Source organism: Xiphophorus hellerii, chromosome 6, assembly GCF_003331165.1.
Source record: "Xiphophorus hellerii strain 12219 chromosome 6, Xiphophorus_hellerii-4.1, whole genome shotgun sequence".
NCBI lineage: Eukaryota > Metazoa > Chordata > Actinopteri > Cyprinodontiformes > Poeciliidae > Xiphophorus > Xiphophorus hellerii.
This window is the reverse complement of record NC_045677.1, coordinates 27,586,823-27,608,332: the sequence shown is the minus strand read 5'-3', so window position 1 is coordinate 27,608,332 and position 21,510 is coordinate 27,586,823. Positions and strand designations below refer to the sequence as shown.

The 21,510-nt window shown below is 40.3% G+C and overlaps 1 protein-coding gene across 2 annotated transcripts in view; it reads left to right on the top strand.

Moving 5' to 3' along the window:
* Nucleotides 1-21,510, top strand: part of LOC116721772 (receptor-type tyrosine-protein phosphatase N2-like) — a 189,418-nt gene that overhangs the window by 47,255 nt on the left and 120,653 nt on the right. For both annotated transcript variants that reach the window (XM_032565721.1, XM_032565720.1), the window contains exons 10-11: nt 1,773-1,859; nt 16,761-16,840. In XM_032565721.1, coding sequence (XP_032421612.1) covers nt 1,773-1,859; nt 16,761-16,840 — 167 coding nt within the window. The remainder of the gene's footprint in view (nt 1-1,772; nt 1,860-16,760; nt 16,841-21,510) is intronic.

Here is a 21,510-nt window from a genome sequence, read left to right as displayed (position 1 = left end):
AATGCTACAAGTTTTCTTCAGATTTGGAGCACTTTTATGTAAAGATGCACCGATCTGAAAATCCGGACCAATATCTTAATATTGAATGTTGGTAGGTAGGTAACATTTCAACACCGTGAAAAAATAATCACACAACTGACATCACTTGTTTCCTTCATCACCTCTCCCTCCTGAAACACAAACAAGATGAAAATGTCAATTAATGTCAGCCAGGTTTTACTTATTGTGTCAAAGTGTTTGTATTTAAGTTGTTCTCTCTCTTTAAAAAACAAAATGTTAAATATTCACCACTGGCAACTAAGTTGAATTGAACTTATAAGAGCAGAACAATGAATAACATTACACCCACCTTTATTCATTTAAAGCTTAGTTTTATAAAAAAGCTTAACATGGACCATTGTAGACCATTAAAAAATGTAAAGAAGTTTTAAGATGAATCTCAGAAATTTTCTAGAACAAAAACCTGAACATTTGTTTCAAAAGTCAAACATTTTCAAATGTTCAAAATTTCTGAGACTTTCTCAGAAAATTAACTTTTTGAAGCTAAAAAAACTTGTTTTTCTACAATTTCTTTTAACTTGGTGATATCTTTTTTATTTATTTTTATTTACATTGACTCTGATATGCTGCTGTATATTTGTAATGTAAGGCTTGAAGTAATATATTCAGATTTTTAATCCAGAATTCTCTTTTATAAATTGCCATCTAATGCAGCATTAAACTGGGAATGCATGATGAAATAACTAAAAACTTGACATTTCTAGCACAAATGTCACACATATTTTTTTCAGTTTGTTTGTTTTATTAATGTTTTTTTTGTACTTAAGTTAAACCTCAATGGAAATTTGATCAGATTTGGCTCATAGAAATGACATTCTGTATGTGAACCAAAATAAGAGCAGCAGCTGGTGTTCAGTGAAAGTTCAATGATGCAAAAATGTTCAACTTCAAATCTAAAATGCAACCCCATGTTATCAGGGTGCAGTTTTTACAAGATGGTGCTCAGTAACACGAGGTGAGGGTGCCCCTCATTTACTCATCATTTTGCGTTCATCAAGAGAAGTACAACCAAAGTTTAGGGCCTAAAAGTTGCATTAATAAATGTCATTGGGCAAAAATGTCCACCAAAAATATACTGTCTAGAAAAGCCAATCAAATTGCAGGATGAAGGTTTTTATTTTCCATATAGTGGAGGTCAGACCTTCAGCCGTCGACCCACTCTGTGCACCCCGCAGGTCGCGCCGCATTCTTATTTTTGTTGCAGTCAGATCTGCTTCATTTGTGTTTGGGTCCTGACTGTGTCATCTGTTGTCAGAACAAACTGAAAAGAGACGGACATAAAATGAGGAGGTGATAACAAGCTTTCTGTCTTTGACCTTCCTCGCCTCCTCTGTATTCACCACACAGCGCTCCCACTTCCCCACCTTGCACCTTTTCTGACCTCCTTTCCTGCAAAAGTCAAATCTGTCAGCAAGTTCTTCCTAACTTCCATCACTAAATCCAACTTAATAGCGATGTGAGATGTTTTTTTTTGTTGCTCATGTCTCCACTTATTACAGTAGTTCCTCTATTTTCCTCCATTTCCACCTGCAAGTAGAATAATAAAAATAGATCAGGTTCAACATTCTTTTGGTATATTCCTTTTATAATTGTAAAAACATTACTGCTGTGTTGTCTCAATAAAAATATTGATCACTGTTAATTTACTTTGTGAAAAGAGGAAACTATTTTTTTTGTTTGTTCTCTGATGTCCATCTTTTCGTCACCCGCAGTCGGCTGCAGACAGACGAAGGCCTTCACCTGATGGAGATCTTGGCTCATCGGGCAAATATCCAGATGACGGATTTCGCTGAGCTCTTGTATGTATCTTCTTCTTTTAAACTCATCATTCAGTAGTTAAATGCAGCTGTTTCCATCCTTCCTACTGGTTTTACTGGTGTTTGGTCATATTAAAATATTTGCTTCAGAGTGTGAGGTTTATACAAACTGCCACAAATTTTGGCAATACATTATTTTCTTCTAAGGTGAACTGATTACGCTTGTTAGTTTAAATACATACATAATTTTCCAAATTAGATTATGTAAAAAAAGTGATTTTTTTTTAATATATGTATATATAGAAAAAAAATAGGTCAGTTTCTGAAATAAACTGAGTTTTAAATGCCTGGCCTGGCGTACCTACTACAATGATTTCAGTGGCGCCGCATCCTGTCATGGGGACGGACATTTTATCCTAAATGTCTCCAATGTTTAGTCGGGGCTTTAGATTATAAGCAACCTTGGAAATGAAAATTAAGAAGTCCTCTATGAAATTCAACTTCAATTAAGACACCGTTTGCATTTATTTAGCATTACCTTAACATTCTGTTAAAATAACTGCCACCCTATGAAATATTACTTTTGCTGTTAATTGATTAAAAGATTTAATCAGATTAGTCACACTCCACCACTGTGATTAATAACTATTAATCACTACGCTTCACTTTGTAAGCTTGAAATGTAAAATTTTTTCTTTTTTCATAAAATGTTTTAACTCAAACCAAACAAATCAGCTTTTCAGGTTTGTGTCTTCAGGAAGGTTTAAAAGAAGTCACTTTTCCAAAGGCAATTAAAAATGTTGGTTATAAACTGCTTGTGCTTTGGTGGAAGGAAAACTTTTCAAAGTCAAATTTGCCGCTGCACTCACCACTCTGACTCTCTTCGCTCGTCTTTTCATTCACATTTGTGGCTCTGCATGGCTGACCGCAGTACAAGACGGTGTACCACGCTGGTTTGACCCAGGATCCCTCTGCAGGACAGAGGCTTTTTCTGTGATTAATCTGCATTATGTAACATTAATACATTAAGCTTTTCAGATTAATCACGTTTTAACATTAACAGCCTGATTAGTTACATGTCGAACATTTTTCCTCCCGTTCTGTGGAAATTTTAAGCGCTTTTGGTTCCATCTGGTTGATGCCTTTTGCCAGATCAGCTCGAAATAATGGAGTGTAAAAGTGCCTATAAAAAGATCAAAACCAGAAAAAAACATCTAAAATGATGGTTACATACTCTACGTTTTGAGGAACATCATTTAGATTATATATTTCTACTGTCTTTGTCTGGTCTTAGAGTTTTTTTCTTCACACATTTAGCAAGCAAACTACTCCTGATAAGCTTAGTCAATAGTTTCCAGTGAACCATTTAATATAGATCATCTCTTAAGGCAACAAAAGTTTAATTGCCCACAATCACATTTTATTTGTAAATAAAGCCTTGACCTTCTTGAAGCTCACCGCACAATACCACTCACACACCCCCACACCCACACACCCCCACACACATGCACACGCCCACAAACTACCAGAGAATGTCAGTGCCGCCTGTTTCTTATGGGAAACTAAAAATACGAGCCTCTAAAATGGTTCTAATGTCCTCTTTGCCCTGAAATGTAACGGTGCCCGTGGGCATGAAGCCTTCCCAGCTGTCAGACTGCCAAAGCAGTTAAATAGAAATGAGAATTGCATCAAGAGAAAACCTTCAATTCAGCAGCCATTTAAAATTACAACCAACTGTGTGCACAGACTAAAGAGAGCCCAGCATGGAAGCAGAGGTCTGGATGACTCATGGCGTCCATACTGCGCTTTGCTTTCCTGACCGTCTACCTGCAGGCCTGAGTGGGCGGCCCTCTTCCCAAAGGGGAGCATCACACAGTAACACTTTTCAAATGTTCTCCCCCATAAGAGATGAGTGGTGCCGGCTCCAGCATCCCCCCCACACCCAGCATGTCGGATCACAGAGGGCAAACTGGTGGGATCAAAGCAGAGAGGCACAAGGCTTTAAAACCTGAAGTGAAGAAAGGAAAAGAAAGCAAGATGCAAACCAAGTGGACTTATTTTCCTTTCAACATTTCCCCCCTGCGCTGATGGGATGAGGACATGCTTGTGCATGCCGACGAGTCAAGCCACTACACACTGCTATCATTTATTAATGATACCAAACTCTGTCTGAACCCACTTGGTCTTTTCTCGCTCACTGTACCTTTGTGGTTTTATTATCATTCCCTCAGCGATTCGTTCCTTTTTCCACCTTTTCCCCCCGGTTAGATGAGCTACAACAGAAAAACTGCTTTGCAGGTTGTATCAAGTTTAACACGGAATTTTCTGTTTTGAGTTGAGATGTTTTCACACTGGGATGATCGCTTATCTTTTGCATTTTGAAGAATGCAATTGAAAAATGAAGTTTTTGTCATATTTACACCCCAGAGAAAAACACAGACAGGTTTCTATACAACTCAAGAAAAAGTAAATATGTATTACAGAATTGCTTTCTTACTAGGGGTGGACCGATTGCCAATTACAATTCTGTAAAAAGCCTGACCTGCCGATTATAATTTTAGCCAGTGCCAATTTATTTTGTCTAACATGTTGCTAAATATAGCAAGAAAGTCGCTGAGTTGGTAACAGTGGGGTGACTGTTGTTAACTGCAAACGCGCAGACATGACCTGGTGGGCCAGTCTCTCCCGTCAGAGTCAAACCTCTGACTGAGAGCAGCAGAGGACGGCTCCTGATTTTTACACCTTTGCAGAGGTTGATAAGATTAGTGGATAAGATCGGCTTCACATGTAACTATCGGCCGATTCCACACCTCTCAAAGGTAAGGAATTCGACACTGATTAATCGACTAGCCATCGAATCTGAGCTCCCCTACCCCTTACATTATGCGTTTTCCAGGCACATAACGCCATTTTATAGCCAAATCAAGTTACTATGTTATGTCTCTTTAAGAAGCTTCTACTCTTAGAAATTCCTTCTCCAGTAAGTCACGACAATGCTTCTCCAGGATGCCATTTACAACCGTTCTTAGGAGTGTAGCAGTTTGTATAAGTTCCACCAGGTGTTTGCGAATTGCTGCTGCCACTAGTTTAGGGGAGCTGACTTTGATTCACCTCCGAATGGAATTTTCAAATATGTATTAAAGAATCAATGTTTTTGATGAGGGAATGACAGTGTAACATGATGCAAAGTTGAAGAAAAGTTGAAGAGCCGAATGTTTTCCAGCCCCTAAAACTTTATTAAATGAACAGGATCCATCTTAAACAATCTGTCCGCTACATGCCAGGAGTTTTCACAGTCTCTGGGACATGCTAATTGTTTGAAGCGTTCACTTCTCAGAACCAAAATTGTATGCTTGCTCTTACTCGTTAGCTTTATTTTGAAACGAAAGAATGACAGTATGATGTATACTCTCTACTTTAATTGCACCGTTTCGGAGCACAATGCAAAGCTGACATCATGATTCTAGGGAGGAACAATAAACGTGGCGTCTGCAAACCCATCCAGTTGAGCCGTGCTTAAAAATAAAAAGAAAAATGAACTTGTTGCCTGCTTTTGTCATCTCTTTTTTATATAAAGCTTTATACTTTTGCACACATTTTTTTTTAACTTCCAGGCAATTATGAAGATTTGATTATGGTGATCTGAGTTGAATAAATAATTTGAATGTCTGTTATCTTGTCAGCACAGCTTGTCTCTTGTCAGCTGGGTTTTGTCCTCTAAAAGGTGTTTCTCTGCAGCAGTCGATCGCTGCAGTATTTTTGATTTAATAACTTTTTCTTGAGTTTTGAGTAAACTAAAGCTTTGGGAAGCTGCCTTGAACTCGGAGCTGTAGTGAGACAGAAGTGCATGTTCGTGTGTGTGCAGGCAGGTAGGGGATTGGGTGGCTGGTGTAGCGCGATTTATACACACACAGCTTCGCCCCCACACTACACACTCTTTCCACCCCCGCTGTTGTTCACCCAGCACCTTGCCGCGTCGCTCGGCTGCTGTATTGAGTCCCTGGGTGGGCCGCACTGTTTTGCTGTTCTAATGCACCTTTTGTCTTTGCTCCGTTATCCCGGGAATGAAAAGAGGGAGCCACACACGGGGGGGAGGCTGATGGATTTGAGGTAGAGAAAGCGAGAGTAATGGCAGGGAGATATAGATGCAGAAAGAAAGGTGGTAAGCCGGGGGTCTCCTTTTGTTGCGAGCGCAGTAAAAGCCCAGCAGGGGGAGCCGCCTTGACAATTTGTCAGAGGCGCCACACGTAGTTTTCAAGGCTGGCTCCTCGCCGCTGTGGCAACAGCAGTCACCTTCAGGAGAGTGATTAAGCCCAGAGACAAAAGTCTCAGGCTGACGCTGATTTACCTCGACTACCTGTGGCTTCTACCGCCCAGCTTTTCAACAAATCTTCTTTACCTGCTTCAGTACCTCTCAGTCGCAACATATGGACTTTTCTTCTGATTTTTTGATACTGTAACCACAAATTTGATTTACTGGGATTTTATGTCCAACACAAAGTGGTTCATAACTTGAGCAAGAAGGAAAATATCCATGTTATTTTTTACAAAATCTAACACGTCTAGATAAATTAATCAAGTGCTGTGTCTATAAAAATCGTCCCCTTTACTCTGTAACCACTAAATAAAGTCAGATTCGTCCAAATGCCTTTAGAAGTTACAGGTTGTATGTAACTGCATCTCGGTTTAAATCCAGCTGTTTGCTTTGTTCTAGAACATTAGAGAACAAACAGCATCATGGAAATGAAGGAACTCAGTTCAGGAGTAAAGCTGGGGAGAAGTTTAAAGTTGTGCTGCGTTATTAATTTTTTAAAAAAATTTAAAAGGTTTTCTGCACAATAAATTTTCCCAGTAAATATTGTGATAAACAATAATTTTGCTGTCTTGAGATAATTTTCAACTGATATTGATAATGGCATAACAATGTACGATTTACCCCTCAAAGACCAAAAAACCTCAATTTTGTAAAGAGCAGTTAACACTGGATATATCCAAATTAAAACACTGCTATAAACGATAAATGAAAAAACTGATGGTTCCAAAATCACATGAAATGGCTGAAAAGGTTTACCCAAATGAAATCAGCTGCTGTTCTTGAACAATTTGGAGCACATGCAAAAGCTTGGTCTCTTTATGAAGATGACAAGCTAAATTTTTTCAGTCAAAAATACTTTAACTGTAAGTAAGTTTGTAGCTATTACCTTTGTAACACAAAAGAAATTGAATCATTTTGCTTCACCCAGATTTTTCATTTTTATTTCTTGTAAATGCACATTGAGTGTCGAATGTATGGACTGGAAAATACAATAAATCTGTAGAATAAAGAACTCTGCTCGTGGATTTCAAGACTGATCAAAATAGCACAAAAAGAGATGCCGTTTTGGACATGTTTATTTTTGAGGATGTACGAGTGTTGTCCAAGTGTGCCGTTTGGAGTCTCCAAACGGCACACTTGGACAACATCTGATATACAAACTTTAATTGACTGTAACTCCTCAGAGCTTCAACATACAGTCATCAATGAGGCTCTAATGAAAGATAATGACCAGAGGAATCCTAAGATAGACACATTATTACTGATAGTGGAAATTACTTATAATTATATAAATAAAATAGCATATCTGTCAAGTTTTGGAGGGACGGACGGAGAGGTGGTTAGTGTACAGTCAGACCTCCTCCCCCCTCTTGCAATACGACGCCCTCCTCTCCCCCTTTGCCAGTTAAGGGGTTAAAATAAATTATGATGTCGATGAACAAAATTGCCCTTCAAAATATATTAGTCATCATAACAGAAATCATAATGCAATTGATTAGTTATAAAACAACATCTCAACCTTTAAGCATCTAGAACTTTGATCAAACCCTCCAACCTTACAGTCGGTCCGGGCCACTTGTACTGAACCCGGTTTTGGTTCTGGTTCTGCTGGAGGTTTCTTCCTGTTAAAGGGGAGTTTTTCCTTTCCACTGTCCCTACATGCATGCTTAGTATGCAGGACAGACTCTGTCTGAAATATAGTATGGCAGAACTCTAAATTTACAAGCCAATGCCGACTCTGGAGGAGCTGCAGAGATGCTTTGGTGAAACAATCTACTGAGATGTAAAAGTAATTTAAAAGAAGTGTTTGACAGTTTGTCAAATGCTCAGTACAAAGACAACATGAGGAAAAACCTCCTCTAGTCAGATGATAATTCAAACAGTTAGTCTGCCCCAAACTCACAATTCAAGTAAGAATCTGGCAGTACAAGACAATTTTGCAAGGAGCAATGGAAAAATGTTTGCTGACAAAAGAAATATTCCAAAAATATTGGCGCTTTTATTACTCTATTTATACTTTGTGTTGGTCTATCAAACAATGCAATAAAATATATTGAAGTCTGTTGGTGTAATGTGACAGATGATGTAAATGTAAATACATCTGCTGGGCATATATTCCTTAAACATGTAAACATATGCTGGAACAAAATATCTAATATTCAGTTAAAACCTCTTTTTATGATGAACAAATTACTTCTTTAATATTTATTTTTCCAGATTGAAGCAGCTTGAGTGAGAGTGCTGCATAAAATGTAAAAAGTCAGTGTAGAACATCACTCTTTTCTTCCCCTTTCCACTTCATTTTTCAAGCTAACCTGCTTCCATTTACCAGGCAGCAACCCTGCAGGCAGCCCGACCCTCCACCTTGCTCAGAATCAGCAGATTAGCATAGAACAGCAACAAAAGTGTCTGCGAACAAAGTAGTTTGGTGACCTGCGCGCCCCTAGCTGCTGACAAAGGCGGCTAAACTTCCACTTTTCCAACAATTCCCTCTTGGGGCTGCAGCCGGAGAGCGGCGGCGGTTCATCGAGCCTGCAGCAAAAAAAAAACAACAACAAAAAACATCCAAACTGGAAAGACATGAATCATAAAAGTGAGCCTACACACTGCGCCAGGACACAAAACAAACCTGGAGTGACTCACACCCTCACATTTCATTTGGAACAATTCAATACTGATTAGATAACACTGACGGTGAGCGCTGTGCGCTGTTCAGCGAAGCGGCCCTGGAAATGTTTTTAGCTGCAGCCGTGGCCCGGTAGTGGTGGAGGGCATGGCGACGGGCGGAGGGGGGGAGAGCGCTGCTGTGGGCGGATTCTCTCAGCCTTTGATTGTAGCTGACTGTCGAATAATGAAAGCTGTTGCATAACATTACTGAGTGTAGACCAAAGGTTTTATTTTTTACATTTTTTTTTATTTAGTATTTTTCCAAACACGAGTGCTGGGGTGATGTAATGTCTGTCTGAGTTGAGGGGTCATATCAGAGAGCCGCCACCAGGAGGAGAGAGCGGGCCTCCACTGGATGGATGTGAAAACGATGAAGGCTGAAGAGGATGAGGCTGGTAACTACAGAATGTCTTCATCAGTCACATCGGCACCGTTTGTTTTAAATAACCATGTCTGCTCAGGCTGGGAGACAAAACCATTTCCATTCAGTTCAGGCTCAGAAAAGCTTAGGAAATGGATGGATGAACAGAAGCAGTTTACTAAAATCTTAAGGTAAAACTCGTAAAGTGATTTCAGATGAAAAATCTTTCTACGGATTTATTACATTTTTTTTTATTTTAAACTGTTACTTTTAACATGCTTCAACCCTATAAAGCCATTGTTATGGAAGAGGATTAGAGCCTCCGAAGAAAATATAAGAACTCAGACATTTTTCTCAGAACTTTGACTTTTTTCCTCTCAGAATCATTTAAATTGTTTATGCACCATTTGACAAATCTGGTCTTGAAACTTTAATGTACCAAATAAATTTGGGACATAACTCCGATGTGGATAAAGTCCAGGTTTACAAATACTATGGCAAAAAAAAACAGTTATGTGATTTTTCTAATTGACATGCATCTAAGAAGGTTTGACCATTTATTTGGATTTTGACATAGATTGACGTAGATTTAGAATTCGGAGGAAAAAGTCAACATTTTTCAACACTAATAAGGTCCATTTCTCACTCTTCATTTAGTTAATTACATGTGTGAAATGACATCAAGCTGAGCATAAACAGCACTGATATGGAGAGAAATGCATCTAATGTGCAAACTGCCGTCTGGTGCATTCCACCAGCCACAAACGCCAGCAGCAGGTTGTCCTTCAACATCTTGCAGTGATTTAAACAATTCTTCTATTGTCAGAGCTCGGCAAAGCCTCCAACAATTCATAAATACCAAGTGGTAGATTCCTTGTTGTGACAATGACAAGACCAAACGACTAACGAATCCTCAACACTGTAAGAGAGGTTTTTGCTGAAAGCATTCTTGTGGGCAAATATTCAGTTATTTTTGTTTTGTTCTTGTAAATGAAATTAGTTGAGTTGAAGTTGGTAACCTTGTAAAATAAAATGGCTGAGAATTTCTGCTTTGTCCATGTGTACCTAGGAATGTGTGTGTAAAAATGTGCTAATAAGTCAGAATATTAAGGTGTGTGACCCTAAATAGTCAAATATTTGGATTTCTGACTCTAAATCAAGATTTAAAAAGTTGAAAAAGAAAACATCTACACTGCATTACTCTAAACTCCACACAACTTGAGAAGTCTGGCATTTACACTATGGCAGTTTATTTTCCATTGGCTGCCATGATAATAGTTTATTGTGTTGGCTAGATTTAAAGAAACTCTGAAGTCCCATCATAATACACTGGAACAGTTTATTTGTATTTATTTATTCATATTAATCAATATAATGCAATGTAAATGTGTCAAAGTTGTCTAAAGTAATTTTCACCAGTAGTCCCATTGCCAGTTATTAAAGCCAATTGAGTTAAACCCGACTTTCATAGTTTTATTTAGGAATGTTTGTGAATTCATCACTTATTTCGCTGTAATATTTCTAGTTCCTTATTTTTGTTTTACTCCCAATTATAATTAAAAATATTATGAATTTAATTAAGCAACCTTTATTTGTTCCACTGTGTTAAATCTGTTTACAGTGGGGAAAAGTTTATTTTGATCAAACAGCACTGAGACAAACAAAGATGGAGGTCATGATTTCATCCTGGTGTCAACCAATCAAAATCATAACTACTTGATTTTGTAAATAATATATATATAGATATATGTAGGTTGTAGGATATATCACAATGCTAATTAGTCTCCAATAATTTGAAATAGTTCTAATCTAAATAGAACAAACTAGTGTTAAACATAGCTGTTAAAACGTTTTATATTTTCCAAGCATGTGGCAGTCGTGTATTTATTCCTAAATGATAAATATGAGTGATATAAGTGAAGAAGTGATCTTCAGTGAGATCTGTTTTCCCCGTGAGGTTATTTATAAGCTGTAGTCGATGTTGTACCTTTGTGCCGCTGCTGCCCTTGGTAGCAAGGGCCGACATATGGACATGTGATAATCTCAACGTGAGTGATTTTTTTTTTCTTTTCCCTCTTCATCGCACTCTGAGTCTTTGCCTGGGCTGGCTGATGAATCGCTTCATGGATGTGGCAAATAAATCAGCCTAAGACGGAAAAATGGTCAAAGAAAATGAACTGTTGCGTTCCAGGAGACCGAGCGGCTGAAATCGGGCGTTCTGTCATGGTTGTTTCTTCTGCAGCAATGTTTATATGTAGAGTAATGTGTGGACACAAACAAAACCAAGGAAAGTATAATGAGCAGCAAAAAGTGAAGTATTTCTACATTTCTTTTAGCACTTAGCCTTGTTAAGTTTCCCCTTGCGGTGCCTTAATTATATTCTGTCTAATTAGTTTACCTCAAAGATTAGAATACTATAAGATCACTGCTGCATTAAAAACAACTAATGAGTATGGCCAGGTCTTTCTTTGACATGTTGGCCTCAGGGCCAAAGAAAACAATAAAAAATACACATTAAATGAGGGTAAGGATTTAATTGTTGTCCAAACATCCCAAAGATTTGCAAAGCAAACACAAAAGGTTTTTGTCAACAGTTGGCTCAGAAATTTAGAAAGAAAGAAAAGAAAATTGCATTTTCTGTTCTGTTTGGCTTCTACAGTTTATGGTGGAAAAGCATACCAATCATGGGACCCATATGGATTAGAAATGGTTCAAAAAGTTCCTGTCTGTGGGCTCTAAAATGACCCAAAGTAACTTCCCTGAAGACATTTTATCTTGGACAGATTCAGGTAACACCTGTAGAGTTCTCAACTCGTTTAGCTTATATCCGTTTTATTTGGCACTCAGTGCTAATAGGGCGTTGGTTTCATCAACCCAAGTTGATCCCAAACACTTTCATCAATCCTGGATCAACCAGACTCTTCAACAGTTTGTCAAAAGTTAAGGATTTATTAAGGAAATGCAACATTCTCCCAGAGGAATTAATCCATATCTTAATAAAAGACTATTGAAGTGAATTGTTGCTAAACTCTGAATCTAATATTGTCGAAATATGAATTATTGTCCATTTGATGCCTTTTCATTAAGAGTGCTTTTTTTAAGATTAGGAAGAAGCATTAATTTATAAATTAAATAGGATTCTGAACATTTGTAAAAATGTTTACATTAAAAAATAGTTCTATTAATTAACTTACAGCTTCTCATGTTACCCATTAATTTATCCAGTACTACAAAGAATCCAGACAAACTAATGTGAAATAATCTTGGCCAAAGTCTGTTAGTTTTATTTCTTATGAATTTATCTTTGAAACCTAACAGTCACTTTTATTATCATTAACTTTTATTATTTTATTATTAAATCATTTGTCAGTCAGCCAGGATACATTAGATTGCTGAATTAAACACATTAGTTAAAAAATCCAAAACATAATCAATTGGATTAAAATGATAAACTCAAGGTAGAATAATTTCTCCCAGAAGATTCCTAATGATTTTGTGATTGCAGTAGAACTATAATAATAAGCAGTATAAAGAAAAAAATGCACAAAAATCTAACCTTTAAAATGACACTGAATAATTTGGTTCATTTATTGTCTTTTCTGAGTTGGTTGAAGAGATTTGACTGTTTGCTACTACATGCAACTTTATTTGGATTAAAAATAACTTGGAAAAAGAAAATCACTGCAATGGGAATGACAACCTTTCCGAATGGGTTTGGATTGTGGTGAAGAGAAAAACGCTCTTTTATTTTGTGCGTACCTCTTAATTATTTTGCTGATCCTTTTACTTTAATTGTTTGAACTGAACAGGCCTGAAAAATGCACTCAACCCCCGCACTGAAAACGGTTCAGATCCATCAGCGGCGAAAACATTTAGAGCTTTTTCTTCTCCAGCAGCGGTAGGACGGCACCGGCTCCACAGCGATGTCGCCGTATTTTCTAACTCTGTTGCTACAGTAGAAGATGCTTCCTATTGTGGTGCAGAATGCATCCTGGAGGGGAAACTCTCTAATGCTCCTTCCTGCTGAGCTTTTAATCTGAATTACAGCAGAAAAACAAAAGGTTAATCACATCGGGAGACCCCGCTGTGATTTTGTTTGCGCTTTGACCCCGCGCAAACAAAAGAGGGGTAAGAGAGCCGGCGTGCGTGCTAGGCTACAAGCTAGCCCTCATAAACCGGCCCTCCCCAGCCTCTTCCTCGCCAATGCCAGGTCCCTCGTCAACAAAATCGACGAGATGCGACTCCGGATTACTTCTCGCCGGATGGACAGCTGTGTGACTGTTGTCACAGAGACCTGGCTGGAGGATAACATCCCGGACGCAGCGGTGGAGATAACGGGGCGCGCTCTGTTCCGGGCGGATCGGACTGCAGCTTCGGGTAAGGGCAGAGGCGGAGGTTTGGCATTGTATGTACACAATGCCTGGTGTACAGCCACACACTCTGTCGGAACATTCTGCTCTCCTGACTTGGAATATCTGGCGGTGAAATGCAGACCCTTCAAGTTGGTGAGAGAACTCTCGTCCATTGTGATCGTGGCCGTCTACATACCACCGAGGGCTAATGCTAAGCTAGCATTAGAGGAGCTGTACTGCCTGATCAGCGAGCAGATGAACTCCAACCCGGAGGCGGCCGTGATTGTGGCGGGGGACTTCAATCACGTGGAACTGAAGGCTGTGTTTCCCAAATTCCACAAATCCATAAACTTTCCCACCAGAGACAATAACATTTTGGACCAGGTCTACTGCAATATCCCCGGAGCCTACAAGGCTGTAGCAGCTCCACATCTGGGCATGTCTGACCACATCTCAGTGGAGCTGATTCCTGTCTACAAGCCTCTGGCCTGCAGAACTAAGCCGACCACCAGAATAGTTCAGGTCTGGACTGAGGAGGCCTCCTCTGCACTTCAGGACTGCTTTGAGCATACAGACTGGAGTGTGTTCAGGGACGGCGCAGACTTGGAGGAATACTCATCGTCCGTTCTGTCCTATGTTCAGTTCTGCACCGACGCTGTCCTCCCTGTTAAGACCATAAAAGTGTTTCCAAACCAGAAACCATGGCTGGACAGCACAGTACGGGCCCTGCTGAAAGCCCGGGATGCTGCCTACAGGTCTGGAGACAGGTTGGCTTATAGCAGGGCCCGGTCAGAACTGAAAAAAGGTATTAAGCAGGCCAAGCTCCAGTACAAACAGCAGATTGAGGAACATTTCATCAACAACAACCCCCGAAGCATGTGGAGAGGCATCAGAACCATGACGGACTACAAACACAGCACTCAGCTGACCAGCCGCGACCCCACCCTGCCTGACACCTTAAACAGTTTCTTTGCCCGCTTTGACACGGCGGGCAGCAGAGAAGCCGCACATCTACCCCAACTGGAAGAGCAGCACCAGCCCCTCGTCTTACAGAAGCATCAGGTGACGTCCACACTGAGGAGGATCAACACCTACAAAGCTCCAGGACCGGACAAGGTGTCAGGCCAGACGCTGAAAACCTGCGCCGACCAGCTGGCAGGAGTGTTTCTGGACATTTTCAATCTGTCCCTGCAGCTCGCCATGGTTCCTGAGTGCCTCAAGTCTTCCACCATCATCCCTGTACCGAAGAAGAGGTCCATCACCAGCCTGAACGATTACCGGCCCGTCGCTCTGACCCCGGTGATCATGAAGTGCTTTGAGAGGATTCTTCTGAGGTACATCAGAGACTTCATCCCCGCAAACCTGGACAGCCTTCAGTTCGCCTACAGAGCGAACCGGTCAACAGAGGATGCTGTCTCCATCACTCTGCACACAGCCCTGACCCATCTGCAGCATCCCAACACCTACGTCAGGATGCTATTTGTAGACTTCAGCTCAGCATTTAATACCGTCATCCCAGACAAGCTGGTGCTGAAGCTACTCGAGGTGGGGCTGCCCGCTTCACTGTGCCACTGGATCAGAGACTTCCTCACCAACAGGCCTCAGGTGGTGAGAATAAGTGGCTCAACATCGTCCCCACTGGTCCTCAACACAGGCACGCCGCAGGGCTGTGTGCTCAGCCCAGCTCTCTTCACCCTGTTTACACACGACTGCGTGGCCATCCACCCCACCAACACAGTCGTGAAGTACGCGGACGACACAACAGTAGTGGGTCTCATTTCAGACAACAACGAGACCCACTACAGAGAGGAGATTCTGCAGCTCACTCAGTGGTGTTCAGCCAACAACTTGGTGCTGAACACAGGGAAGACCAAGGAGGTCATTGTGGATTACAGAAGGTCCAGGAGGACGGCTCACACTCCCCTTCTCATAGATGGAGAAGTGGTGGAACGTGTGGACAACATCAAGTTCCTGGGCCTCCACATCACTTCTGACCTCTCCTGGAACACAAACACCTCCCACCTGGTGAAGAAAGCACAACAAAGGCTCTTCTTCCTCAGGAAACTGAGACGGGCTGGACTTTCCTCACGGCTGCTTGTGAACTTTTACAGGGCGATGATCGAGAGCATCCTCTGCCTCAACATGACTGTGTGGTATGGTAGCTGCACAGCACTGGAGAGGAAACAACTGACACGGGTGGTGAGAACAGCACAAGGCATTGTGGGATGCCCCCTCCCAGACCTGGACTCCATTTACACAGACCGGGTCAAGAAGAGAGCTGGATCCATAGCGATGGATTCCAGCCACCCGGGCCACAGACTGTTTGTGCCGCTGCCATCAGGCAAGCGGTACAGGAATATACGGACTACAACAAATAGACTGAGAAACAGTTTCTTCCCCACAGCCGTCAGAGCCATTACTCCCTGCCGCCCCCCCCTCCCACACATATCATAACCTCGCAGTCACACATACATATCCCCCACCCCCACACAGCCATATTGTTCTGCACTTTGCACTGTCACATTATCTGTACTTTGCCATAATTGGACCTGCTGCTACTTCTTTGGTGTGGTTGAGTGCCTTTAGTTAATTTAGTTGTATATATTGTTATTATTATTATTGTGTGTTTGCTTATTTATACTGTATATATTTGACCTTTTGCACGGGAGCTGCAATGGAAATTTCGTTGAATTCTGTTCAATGACAATAAATGCTATCTATCTATCTATCTATCTATCTTTGGCTCTGGCCACCCAGTTTCCCTCTCTGCTTCGATTCAAGGTGGATTATTGATGATAGATGCTAGAGGGAAGATGGAGGCGCAAACTTTGCTATTCCTTATCCTCTCTGATGGTTTTTGACATCAATGCATTTACATCAATCTCTATAATGCACATTTTGCTCTAAATGTTTGAAAAAAGCAGCTTCCTGCGATGCCTTCCCACTGACCAAAACCTCTGCATCCTCACCCACCTTATCTTTATTTTCTGGTGTTTTAAATGCTGGCAGACGCCTTGCATTGAGATTCAGGAGGTTATCTCTCTGTGGTGATGGGGATTGCAGTAGCCTAAAGGATTGCCACAGGTTAACGCTCCCCCACCCCCTTTTTTTAAAGCGCTATGTTTAGCTGAGCCTTAATGAGCACAGCTCCTTTTCCCTTTGAAAAACAATACAAAGCCACAGAGGGAAATGGATTCTAAGTGTGTCTTTTGTAAAGCTTTTCAGATGTGTATTTTTGTGTCTTTCAGGGTGGTGGGACCGGCCGTGACCTTCAAAGTGAGCCGCAACTCCCAGAACGTCAGCACTGCAGATGTGGCCAACGTGGCTGGTAGGTCCTCCTCGGCTCGGCTGATGCCATCTTTATATTGACAAAGAAGAAGACGGCCCATTATCACTGGCTCGCTGCTGCACCTGGGGCCCCGGTGGGCCTTTCTCAAAACCAGTGGCTTCCCCTTCAGTGTTTGCCAGGTGTTTCTTAAGCCAGTGTCCCTTCATTTTCAGACTTTCATTTAGCAGGAAAACGGTTTATTTTAGTTTGGTGTGGCTTGATATGGTAAATTATTTATGATTTATTTTATTAGTTATCCAAACACATCCACACTGCAAAAACACAAGAACCTACCAAGTATTTTTGGACTTGTTTTTGGTGCAAATATCTTAGTTCAAAATAACTTATAATTACAGGTTAGAATTTGTACCTTTAAGTTAAAATAACCCAACTAATAACAGGTTCACTGTCTTGTTCTGTGGTTTGAAACCCCAACCTCGACATCTCTTAATATACTTTGCATCACTGTGGCTATTTAGCTCAGTCTTTTTCTCAAACATTAACATTTTCTTCAGAAGGAAACTGACTTTTCCATGTTGGTCATTAGAAATTTCAATCATGCTCAAAGGTTTCCGTTATGGAGCAGGAGTTTCTCTCTTGCCCGGCAGCTTAATGCCTTTCCTGAATTTGTTGGTTTCAGAGTTGTTCCTAACTTTTTTTCTTCCAAACAACACTTACAGTTTGTGTCAAAAGGTGGAAACTTGGAAATGATGGACAACTTTGACCAATTCTGCCTTGAGCGATCAGTTGGATCAAACATCCTGACAGAATTTAGCCAGAAGCTCGCTGCAAAGCTTTGGACATGTGGTTGAGGTTCAGCTTACTAAGTGACATTTACCAAATGGTAGTGAAGGTTTATGTAAAACAATGAGCCTGTTGGCATTATTCTAGAGAAAATACACTAAATTCACAAATCTTTTAAAAAGAACAACAAAAAAACTGTTACCAGGCAGGGTTCAAATGAAGCCTCTGTCTTACTATAAAGCAAAATAAGCATAAGTAAATTTGCAAAACTCTGTTTATTCTTGAACTTTCAGTAATTTAATTAATCACATTAAAGAGACAGAAATACTGTGGCACATTAAATAAAGTGTTTGCAATCTGCTACATTTTCCCAGCTCAGATTCAAAGCCTGAACGTGTACATTGCGGGCTGATTGCAGTAACCTGCAGGAATAATACCTGAATCAGCTGCTCTCAACTTTCCAGCATGGTGCACTTACAATCAGGTCATGTTTGATGCTTACCTGGAGGAAAGTTTCCGAGAGTTTAGCAATCAGAATGTATTCACTTTAAACTTTTCTTATACTTTTGATTCTCAAAAATCCACAAGTGTGGAAAAGGAAAAAAAAAATATGTTAGAGAACGTATATAAACACATATACAGTAAACTCTTGTGTAAAATATGCTAAAATTAAGATATTCTAATATTTCAACAGTTTCTGAAGCACTCAGTGTCACTTAAATCCTATTTCTTCCCACTTGGTTGGAACTTGAAGATGTTTTTAGCGCGTCTAGATGCCCAAAAGTATTCAGCTGCCACAATGTGGTTTGGCTAAACCACACTTATTAGGTACTAGTGTACCTAATAAAATGGCCAGCGTGTGTAACTTTCATAAATCTACATATTGCATTTTTTTTACGACCAAACATGAAAGTTTTGCTGTTCAGCTAAACCAGTACAGAACCTCCTTTATTGTTGTGAAATTAAGACTTTAAGCTTCTTCCGTTCACTGTCATTATGTTGTACACCAGCAATACATGGCTTACTGGTGTAATATAAACTAGTAATGGAAGAAAGGACTTGCATTATTCATAAACTTTACTGTCTGCTGATTACAGTAATAGACTGCTTATAATAACAGTCTATTATAAAAAATAGACTGTTATGTTGAGGTTGATTGTTGTATTTCACTATATTAACATCACAGTTGGATTTCCGAAACTAATATCAAAGCTCAGAGAGCTAAAGACTCAATTGTGCGTGTGTGTGGGTGTGCGTGTGTGTGTATGAATCTTCCATTTGATTGATGCAATGTCAGCATTACAAGCCTGTCAATTTCAGCTAAAAATCTTAGAGCCCTTTCACACCTGGTAGTCTGATAGACTCCTCCCATTGGGGACGTTTGTTACATTTTCAGCTGCTGTGATACTTTTTTGCGCTACACTGTGTCAAACTAACTGAAAACCTGTTCAGCCCCTCGCCTGTGGGGGCGCTGTACCAAGAACTATGGAAAGAAATGACAAAGAAAACGACACATTAACCTCTGAAGACACTGAGCGCAACTTTCTTCTTCACAAAATGAAAACAAAAATGGATTGTCAGATTTTAGCAGTTGTAAGATTTGTATTTTGTCTTTGGTGAAATGCAAGACATTTCTTACACTTGTGTGTTTGTTTTGGTTGTATTTACCCAGAATGCCCAGTGCTGTAGTCCACTTCCTGCTTTTGGAGCAGTCTCCAGTTCGCTTGGTGTTCACATATGCATTCGAACTGTGCCAGAGTTCACTTTAATCAAACTGAGATCAAAGTTTTTAGTCGGACCAAAGTTCACCTTTTTGGTCCACATCAGAGTTTGATCACACATTCACACCTCAACAAGTGAACCGGATTTTTTAGGCAAACGCACTGGAGTTGGATTAAAGCTGACTAAGCAGGACTGGTGTGAATGCAGCTTTAGACCTTATGAAGAAATGAAATGGAAGTTCATAATTATTCAAAGATAAAACCCAGAACAACATGCTTCCAAGCTTCCTGTTTGCCACATTTTAAAAACTCCTCAGTAATCCTCTGTGAAGCCAGCATCATTCCGGCCGTTCTGCAACATGTAGAGCGACCGTAGCGATCTTCCACGCTGGAATCCAGCTGTGGAGACGTTGTAAAGGTGTGTGGGAGTGTGTGAGGGTACGCACAGAGCTGCTGTGTGAGTCACTGTAACGAGAGGGGGTGTTAATGAAGAGGGGAGTGCAGAAAGGAGGAACGTTTGCCATTAGCCAAGCTGTCAGTCCAGAGAGAGAGAGAGACTTTGCTGATATTCCCTCAGTGTAACACACACACAAACACACGCCATCATTTCACCTGAACAAGGAAAATTGGGTCAGTCAAAGTAACGACATCAGTAGCTCACTGTCTGTTTTTCTTGTTCTTTTTATCCCTGCTTGATAATTGCAGTCCCACCTCTTCACAGGCACTAAATTCCTCTTTCAGCCCCCCTCAGCCCTCCTCCATCCTCCTCAAATTATTTTTTATTTTAGGTGGAGATTATGCAACGGCTGCAACTGCTTCGCTCCGCTTTTAAGTGCCATTGTTGGCGTTCTCGTTTGGCGCTGCAGGGTCACGGATGAGCCTCGATTGCCTTTAATGCAAACATTTGACAGAACGTGCTCCAGATGAAATACAGCATCCTCTCGGCTAAAGTGCAATGGTGTGGGTGGTTCCGTCTTTAAAGTGTCGTTTGTCATATTCAACCAGAATATCAATCCATTCCAATGGGTACATTACCCCTCCATCCCCCCATCTCTGGGTTTTATAGAGGTTTTCTAAAACATTAAGCTTAACATGGCCATTGTAATGATGTCGTTTTATCATCATTTATGGTCGCTCAGCAGCGCACAGGGAGGATTGGACGGCCACGTGTTCTGACACAAACTGGTGTGTTTAAGCATTTGGCAGCTGTGCTGCAAATGATTTAGTTTTTATTTGATGTAATCTCGGCCAATATATCAGCACGACATGTTTGAGGGCCAGAGGAGAGCTGAGCAGTAAGACGGAAAAAGATGTTAGTTTTCCTTTATGCTTGGAAGCCTTTAGAGATGTTTGATTATGATAAAAGGAAAAGAGCTGACATGTCTGAAGGTTTGATGCAGTGGAACTGTGAGGTCCAACTTTTCGCCTGTCGGCCAAAATCAGCTGACTGAAAGTCCTCAGGGTGGCACTTCTTTTTCCAATTAAAATGCTGCATAATTTTGTGGGTTTTTTTTCTTCTTACCTGCTCAGCAATACTTTGAATATACAATACTTTGAATATGCAGTAGCAAAGAACAAATGGGTACAAAAAATGGCATCAACGCCATTTACTGGAGGGCCAAATTTTTTTAATTTCTGAACCGCAGTGGCCCCCGAGCCGCACTTTAAACAACACTGGTATAGAATAAAACCTTCTGTCGTTACCTCATACATGAGAAATCTGGGATTTTCAATTTGATTCATAATTTATTGTTTAGAAAATAATCTAAGTAATATTTCTGCTGAGCTCATATTAAAGTTTCACATGGAAATATGTTTGTGGCTTTTGTCCAAAGTGTGCCATTTTTCTTTCCAATTAAAACAACACATGAAAGGGAAATAACTTTTAATTGCAAAGTTTATGTGTAGAAAACTTTAGAAATAAATTCTAATTTTTTTTCAAAGCCTTGCATGGATTTTATTCCACAATATTTTTAATGATGTTGGGAAATTGGTTTTAGTTATTTTCTAAATGTAATGTAATGTGTTTATCTTCCCAATTGTCTCGTTTTAATTAAATTTAAAAACCTGACATGGTAAAATCAGCTGAATTTACAGAGTTGGGTTGAACAAACTGTAAATATTTTAAGCTGATTTCTCTTCAAAGCTTTCCCCTCCTTTTTTTAAACAGCTGCTTTTCTCCCCCATATCCAATCCATGGAACAT